General features: G+C 42.4%; 1 protein-coding gene across 1 annotated transcript in view; it reads left to right on the top strand.

Annotated features, from left to right (window-relative positions):
• Nucleotides 1-201: 201 nt before the first annotated feature.
• The window catches only part of GPR158 (G protein-coupled receptor 158), a 317,648-nt gene continuing 308,615 nt past the window's right edge, over nt 202-9,234 (top strand). Inside the window, exon 1 of the mRNA XM_032623641.1 lies at nt 202-1,103. Coding sequence (XP_032479532.1) covers nt 202-1,103 — 902 coding nt within the window. The remainder of the gene's footprint in view (nt 1,104-9,234) is intronic.

Here is a 9,234-nt window from a genome sequence, read left to right as displayed (position 1 = left end):
GCCACAGGTGATCTGATCTCCTACGACGGTAGCTCAGTCAGCCGCGCGTATTTCAGAACATCCCTACTTTAAAGTCCTTTTGGACTCGGTGCCAGCTGAAAAGGGGGAAGACTCCTAGTAAAAGTCTTAGTGCTGATAGATTGACGACCAAAATTTAAACAGTGATTCCCTCCGTTACCTCCTCTCCTTGCTGCGAGGCAGATGGGAGCCATGGCTAACCCCTTACTCTGCTGCCTCCTGCTCGTTCACCTGGGATTGGGAGCTGCCGGCGCCAGCCGCGACCCTCCAAGTCGGACGGATTCCTCTCGAGAGAAGACCCTGAGGGCGAAGCAGCACGCCCAGCAGCCGGCTCGAGCCTCTGCCTCGGACCCCTCGGCTCCCTGGAGCCGCTCCACCGACGGCACCATCTTGGCGCAGAAAATCGCTGAGGAGGTGCCCATGGACGTGGCCTCTTACCTCTACACCGGGGACTCCCACCAGCTGAAGCGAGCCAACTGCTCCAGCCGCTATGAGTTGGCGGGCCTGCCGGGGAAGTCGCCTGCCCTAGCCAGCTCCCATTCCTCCTTGCACGGGGCGCTGGACACGCTGACACACGCCACCAACTTCCTCAACATGATGCTGCAGAGCAATAAGTCGCGGGAGCAGAACTCGCAGGACGACCTGGAGTGGTACCGGGCACTGGTGCGGAGCCTCCTAGAGGGTGAGCCCAGCATCTCCCGGGCGGCCATCACCTTCAGCACCGAGTCGCTGTCCGCCCCAGCCCCGCAGGTCTTCCTCCAGGCCACGCGCGAGGAGAGTCGCATCCTGCTCCAGGACTTGTCCTCCTCAGCACACCACCTGGCCAACGCCACGCTGGAGACCGAGTGGTTCCACGGCCTCCGGCGCAAGTGGAGGACTCACTTGCACCGCCGCGGCTCCAATCAGGGGCCCCGGGGCTTGGGCCACAGCTGGCGGCGCAGGGACGGTCTTAGCGGGGACAAGAGCCACGTCAAGTGGTCTCCGCCTTATCTGGAGTGCGAGAACGGCAGTTACAAGCCCGGGTGGTTGGTCACTCTCTCCGCTGCTTTCTACGGGTTGCAGCCTAACCTGGTCCCGGAATTCAGGTAGGGAGGGAAAAAAGATAAAAGCAAAGCCTTCCTTCCGGGTTCATGGGTAGGTGCGCGTGTGGGGAAGGAACACTGTGGCTGTGACATTTAGGCCTCCCACCTTCAAAGCAGAGACCCAGGCTGAGGGACACCCCACGCAGGCGCAAGTGCTTAGGGACAAGAAGTGCCCCGCATTTGTCAGCTTCAGACACTCAGCAAAAGCTTTTCTCTCAAATCAGTTCCCCTGCAAGGGGCAAGGGACGGGAGCTCTTGGTAGAGCTGAGAGATGCCCTATGTTTCTCTCTAACTCTCGGGAGAGCAGGGAGGGGAGTTCCCGGTCAGGGGTGATGCACTGCACCCTGGCAAGCTCAGGGCATGCCAGCCAGGCGCAGAGTGGCGTGCCAACTCACAAGAGTAGGAAAGGGAGTGGGAAGAAAAGAGTTCGTTATTCCCGCTACTTGGGGATAGCCTCTACCTACTTCCTCCTACGTGTGTAGTTTGAGGCGCCAGTCTGTTGTTAGTCAGTTACCAGAGCGCCTAATGAAAACGCTGCAATCCCCTGGGCAGTTCTGTCCCTTCAGCAGTTAGTCAGTCCCAGCAGCACAGCTGTCTCTAGGATCCATACTTTGCAGTTTGACAGGTGCGCTCCTTCTACTTGTCTCCCTCCTTCCCTCAACCCATCTCCCATTCCTTGGTCCCCTCTTTCTCCTGTTTTCTGTGTTAGGCACACCTAAGGGTTCTCTGGCCCTTCACATACACACACTTTATAAATGAACCTGGTTGAGTTATCCTAGGGAGGGAGGGATCAGTTCTCACTGAATTCACTCAGGGAGCTCAGAGAAAATTTAGTAATAGTTCTGTATTTCCTGCCTCAAGGTATAGCATTTGTGGGAAGATGAGAATTTGCAGATTAGCAGGTGGTAACTTGTGCCCTGGGACGTGCCTGATTTTTGGGGTGAGGGACTTTTAGAAGTAGCCCTGTTGAGTGAACATGAGGAACAGAAAGGAAAGAGTGGAAACTCCAAAGAAGGCCTGGGAGAAGGCCACAGATTGACTGGTATCCTCCCCAATTCCCAGTGGGAAGGTCTTGGGGGTTGAGGTTGCTTCTGTACTTTTTGGGAAACTGGGCAAAAGTGAGAAACCTGTGTGTGTTTTAATACCCTTTTGGTACAACAAGGACAGGATGATGACCTGGTGAAAGTTACCAGGGGGAGTACTGGGTGGGCAAATGGGAGGAGTCAGAAAGCTTATTTGTCTTGGCACTGTTATTTACTGCTGAATGACCTCAAGAAAGTTGCTTAATCTCTCTGGGCCTCAACAACTTACCTATCAAGTAAGGGAGTTGAACTAGATGGTCTCTAGGGAGCCATCCAGTTATAAAATTCTGTGGCTTTTAACGCTGGCAACGCTTGAGAAGGTATAAATGAAAAGTAACCTCCTTTCTCTAATTCTGTATGACCATATTAAATGTTTTTTTTGTGTGTCTATCTCTTTAAAGGATCTTGTCTTAACCCAGCGTAACTCTTTCCTACTTTAAGGATAATCTTACTTCCTTCTGATTTCTGTAGGATCCTATTAGTAAAAGCTGAGCCCAGCTTTGAGTCTTTGTTATATTATTTGCTCAGAAAAGATCTGCAGATGCCATTCACTGCTAGAAAATTGCTTTTGGCCTTCGCATAAGCCTTTTCAGGGAGTCCCAGGGCCCAGGACTGAAAGATCAGTTGATCAATCGATCGATTGATCTATCCATTCATCCAGCTTACTAACGTATATTGATACTTTACGTTAGGCTCTGTGCTAACTGCTTTGCATGTATTATCTTGATTAATCCTCACAACAAACCTGAGTTAGGTTTTATTAGTTTCCCCGTTTTACAGAAAAGGAACCTGAAGCACAGAGAGATTAGGCTTCTTTCCTAAGATCACGCAGCAGTTCAGCAGCAGAGTTGGGATTTGAGCTCGATTCACACTTTTAACCACTATGCGAAACTCTGTCTCATGAAGGTGTCCTGGGAGTGTCGCACGTATTGCAGCTGCTGCATAAAAATATATGTATTTTCAAGGGTCAGATGTGAGACTGGGGATGAGAACCATTCATTTTCAGAAGTATTTCTCATAAGGCTCAGAAACCATAGGTCACCTACATGAACTCAGGCCTTCCGCAGGCCAAGATAAAAGGCTGAGACACCAGGGGTCATGTTGTGTAGGCTCACACGACCCTATCTAATTTTTGGACTATGTTCAGAAAATAGATTGTTTTCTCCGGCTGAGTCTCTTTAAGTGTCTTCCTAGTCATCGATGGTGTTCTTTAGCCAAGGCACGAAGCCAGGCCATTTAGTGTGTGGCTCTCTACAGAATCTGGCTTCTCCTAGCAGCACGCATGAAGAGCAGAATAAGTGCTCTCCTGTGAGTACTTTTGCCCCATGTCCCATGCTCCTCAAGTACTGTATTGAGGATTCGCACAGATGTTAATTACAGGAACTGGAAGAAATATTAGATCAGATGGTTCTTCCTGTTTCATAAAGAAACAGATAAGAAAGGTGAAGTGACTTGTCCAAGAATCACATATCGAGCTTTTAACAACAGCAGAAATAGGATCCAGGCCTTCTGCCTCTGGTTCACACTATGCCATATATATATATATAAATTCCAACGGGCCTTTTCTGTCTCTTCATACTCATAAAAGGCAAATGTTTTTGATGTTGTTGATGTTTTATCACCTAAGATGTGTATTCTAAACTTTTATAACGTAAGTGAATAATACTGTACAGGTATGGTAACAGGTAAACCCCAAATGAATTTCTGAGAAACCATGACTAGGCTCTAATCATGATTTTAAATCTATTTTGAGAGTGTTATTTGCAAAAAGCCTTATCTGTAATAAAAAAATTTGCTAATGATTTCCTCATGGAAGAGAAGAGGAGGATAAACTTTGTAGTTAAGATTTTCATTTAACTTCAGTTACTATTTCAGCTAATATTTCCCCAGGTCTTACTTACAAGGTTCAAGATTTAAATTATATTTTATTTTTAGAGAATTCAAATCTGAAATATGAAATTCAGAAGTAATGTGGAAAACATGGTCAACTACCTTCTTATATTAATGCTTATCACTGTAAAACATCTCTCAGAATAAATTTTATTCCCTTCTGCTTCAGAATGACACAGGTTTCTTAAATTTTAAGGCCTAGTATAAGAATCACATGTGAAGAGAAGTTTATTGCTCTTCCCCCCCCCCACCAAAATGGCATTAGTGCTTTACCAAAATGGCTCCTGAGTCGTTATAGACCTATAGTATAAACACTTAAGTTCTCATCATCTATCCCAGCAAAAAAAAAAAAAGAGAGACTAACAATTTAAGGTATACTCTAAATTATTTTTATTTATCATCTTAGGTTTGTGATGTCCTTGCAGAGTTTTCTTCAAAGTGAAGTCCTTTGCTTTTGTATACTAAGTTTTCTGTGTGGAACTTAAAGTACTATGGAGTTTGAGCCCATTCTAATGAAATCATAGACATATTCCTGGTGGTGGTTGGAACTGTTTAGTGCCTAGGATGAATATAAGGTACCTAAGTGTTTGTTGAATTTAAATTAAGGTAAAGGAACCTTTGGGAATTCTTACTTGATGAGCCGTAAGGGATTTTGGAATTCATTTGGTTTCTTTCCTCTTCTCATTGTACAGTGGAGGAAAGTAAGACCCAGAGGGCTAAAGGAATTTGCTAGAGTGGCACAGCTCTTTTGTGGTGGGTTAGAATTAATGGGAACCAATATATATTGAGCATCTACTATGTGTCAGATGTTTTATAAATATCCCACTGCATGTAGTTCTTAGTATTCTCAGGTAGTTACAACTTCAGGAAAGTTGAGCAACTTGCCCAGGGCAACACAGCTAGTAAATTAGGGAGCGTGAATTAAATTTAGATCTATCTAGCTATGAGGCTTGTATTGTCTTTCTGCTACCCTATGCTGCTATCTCTTAATTACCAATTTTGTTTTCACCTTGTTATTAAAAATGTAACATGGTATTGGCTTGAAATAATTAATATATTTGGCCAAATAAGTGACAGACACTTGTTTTTTTGGCCAATCATATAATCAAGTATGTTGTATAGAGAGAAGAGTATTAGACTTGAGTCAGAACTTTGCCCTAAGTCCCAGTTTTGTCTCTGACTGGCTGTATTACCTGTCTGAAAATCAGTTTCTGCACAATTAAAACGTGGAAAGAGACTTGGCGATATCCATATACCTTTATAACTCTTTGTTCTATGAGTTCTTAAGCGACCTATCCAACGGGCAACAAGGAGGCTTTGGAAACAGGACTGATACACATAAATGCAGTACCTTGTGGAAATGATATTGATGGGGGAGGAACGTGCAGAAGAAGACACCAAATGAATGTCAGATGTGCATTTTTCCACAATAGTGTGGAAACGCCTTTTTAGAAACTTACATAAGTAACACTGGTGTCACTGAGTCACTGACTCCTGAGGGGTTACTTCTCTCTCCTTCACAAACATGTGCCCACACACCTCCATCAGAGATTCTGGTATAGATCTCTGCAGATGGCAATTTACATAGTATTAGAGAAATGACCATCTTGCTCTAGGCCAAACGTACCCTGTCTCTCTTGTGGGTACTGGTAGTGGTGAAGAGGTTACCTACAGGAACACGACAGAGCTGTCTACCTGGGTAATGGATCAGAGTTTTTAGATGGACTTCTGCTATTGAGGCTTTTGAGTCTCAATTATTTCATCTTTAAGCTGTGAATAGTAAAGTGTATCTTTGGGATTTTGTAAAGACTAAATGAAGAACTGTCATCACACAGGAAGTTCAGTAAATATTTTGTGTCACAGCGTCTGTCTTCCTAAATACTGAACACTTTTAGTTGTATTAAAGTCACATGATTTATAGTAATTTATAATTTATATAATGACTTAGTTTCATTCCTATTATTGCGAAGGCTTGTAATTACAGTGGATCATGGGGGAAATACTGGCCTTGGAGACAGGAGACATTGACCCCAGCCTGGACCACATCCTTGACTATGGTGTTCCCATGGGCAGCAGTTGCCTTTCTAATCCTGTTTCCTCATCTGCAAATTAAAGGGGGCTGGACTAGGTGACCTGTTGGGTTCCTTATAATCTAAAAGTCTATGATTATGTACATAATTACATGTGTCACTTTAACTTGTGAAGTTTCGAAGGTTATGCTGAAACCAGTTAATGTATCCTCACTTAAATGCAGATCATGTTCATATATGTTCAGTGTTTAACTTTATCATGGTCATTTACTCATAGGCTATTTAGAGAAAGCCCTCTCGGTGTACACTGAATTAAGTATATATACTAAGGGAAATGAGAACTCCATTTCAAAATAAGAATAAGCATGATCTGAGTTTCTAGATCTTGAAAGATCACCTGAAATTTACTTAAAGTCAACAAGAAGCTGTCTCACAGATTTCTAAACCAAGGGCCTCAGTACACTTGTGTAATTTCCCCCAAGGTAATCAATGTTTAGGCATCCTGAAGCTCCTACTTACTGTTTAAAAACAACCTGTCTCTGACTTAACTCTGTAGTTGGTGTTAATACTTCAAAGGAGGCTATTTAGTGTGCTGTAGCAGTGGTACAGCATTATCTTGCCACCTTCTAGAACACGCATTCGGAAGCTGAAATGGGATTTCAAGACTGCTAAATAAATGACAGGAGTTTAGGCCTCCCCTCTGGGGAGAGAACTCATGCCTCACAAGACTGATTTTATGGCCTCAATTGCTGGATAAGTCAAATTTTACTTTCAACTTCATAAAAGCAGCAGTTTGTTGTTCACTGTTCAGGGTTTTAAGGCTACCTTTTTCCAAGATGCACCGCGTTTTATGATTATATTGTAATATACTGGGATGCCAAGAAGTATGCTGTTGGTGTTATTTGTACTTGGTTGGTACAGAAGCATTAGGGCCTTGTTTGTTTTCTCTATTCAGCTCTGGATTGATGTTCACAGGGTTACTTAAACAGAATTACTGAAACAGTACATTGGAATTTTGATAACTTTGGCAGCTTGATGGCCACTATGTGCAAACAGGCAGTTCAGCGCTCTTGGGGCTATGTTTCGGACACTTTGCAGACAACAGCATCATTAGGCTCTTGCCCAGCACAGCTATGGCACATACGTACATTGGCTTGTTTTGCTGGTCTTTTAGTATTATTCGTTTCTCAAGTTTTAGCAAGAAACCTTTTCTGGTGTAATTTCTACTTTGGCTGGGCATTTACTCATCTAACAAGTCTTTCTTCCTAAAACTTGACCTATGAAAAGATTTAGGTGGATAGGCTGTTCTATAAAATACTTCTTCAGTTTAGGAAAAAATTAATGCTCTTGGCTAAAAGTCTTTCTCAGGTACCCACCCCCCCAGCCCCATTTTCTACAATACCAAACTTAGTGTAGGAACCATGACTGACTTTCTCTTTTACACCAAAGGATATTATAGTGCCTCAAAGCAATCACAGGAGTCACCTAGTTTTATTACCTTCATTATAGGTAGAATTTATAGAAAACAGAGATTAGCTTAAATGTGATCTGACCCCAAGATCATTTTCTCCAAAACACAGTTTCCTTCCTTTTTATTAAAGAAGGCAGTCTCTTTCTCTTTTATAGTTAACTGATACTTATAATTAATTGAAATCCAGTTAATTTTTATTCATTATAATATCTCTTGTAACTTTCCCCCATTTAGAATAAGACGAAACAGGATTAAAAAAAAATCCTGTCCAGTTAGCAAAGTACCCAGTGCACTTATAACCTAAAAGGGAGCTTAGAATTACATAAGATGTTGGTTTACTTTCTTAACCTGGTTTTTTCACCACTTATGTGTTTTCCAACGTGTATGCCTTATTACATTATCGTGGAAGGATTTTTATAGAATAACAAGACACATGGCTTTTATCTCAGAAAGAGGAAAAGGTATTGTAGTACAAAATAATGTATTTTATCAATTCTAAGATGTACCTTTTCCACATTTTGATGTCTCTCAAACTGAGATGTGTCTTAATGATTGGGGGCATGTCATTTCCAATTGGCATACACTTTTCTTTTAGTGGTACAGAATGTAATAGCATATCTTACAATTAATGGCATTTTATATTTGATGAACTGTGATATTAGAAAATGGGAAATTAAATTCCATGGTCTCTCCAACTATAAAGTTCTACTATCATCTATAAGCTATCAATATGCAGCAAAATATGCCTATATGGAAACAAAAAACCTAGACCTTACTGCTGTATATCAGATTGCTATTTGTCTTCATAATAATTTTTAAAACAAGACAAGCTATACTAAAACATGTAACCACACTGTCTTTTTAATATATGTGAAATACACAAAACATCGGGCCAGAAGTTGCAGAAACTTATTTTCAGAATAGGTGAGGTAAGGATTATCAAAATCTTTCCTACACCATCTGGCAAAGAGTTTCACTCACACTGTGGGGAGATGGATAGGACAGTGAGAATACAAGACCACTTATAAACTAAAAATAGAGGGACTAGATCTGTCTTTCCTTTCTAAAGTGCTTAGAGGTTTCAGGGTGGAAATAAAAGCTTTGTGGTGTAGCCATGTAACTAGTTTTGGTTAAAGAGATTTAAATGGAATTGTGGAGGTATGTGTTTTTTCTCGTTCTTTTCTAGTCAGTTGCCGGGAATGGAATGAAGAGTTTGGCTGTCCCCTTATTTGATGCCTTAGACCATTGTGTAGAGCAGGGTGTCTCAACCTCAGAACTATCGACATTTGGGGCCAGATAACCCTTTTCTGTGGGGGCTTTTTCGCTGTAAGATGTTTAGCAGCACCCCTGACTCTACCCACAGGATGCCAGTAGCAACCTCCCTGCCCAGTGTGACAATCAAAAATGTCTACAAACATTGCCAAGTATCACCTAAGGGGTAAAAATGTCTCTGGTTGAAAGCAGCTGGTGTAGAGGGAACACATATAAAAATGCTATTCTGTGGCTATCCTATTTCAAGAGTTCTGTATGTATCTATGTGTGTGTGTGTGTATGTGTGTGTGTGTGTGTGAGAGTGAGTGTGTGTGTGTATGTGAGTTTGTCAGATCACATTTCTATTTGTTTGTCTGGAACATAAGATCACTGCATATATAGAATCTAAC

This window comes from Phocoena sinus, chromosome 2 (assembly GCF_008692025.1).
Source record: "Phocoena sinus isolate mPhoSin1 chromosome 2, mPhoSin1.pri, whole genome shotgun sequence".
Lineage (NCBI taxonomy): Eukaryota > Metazoa > Chordata > Mammalia > Artiodactyla > Phocoenidae > Phocoena > Phocoena sinus.
The sequence above is the reverse complement of the archived record's forward strand: the minus strand, read 5'-3'. Positions and strand labels throughout refer to the sequence as shown.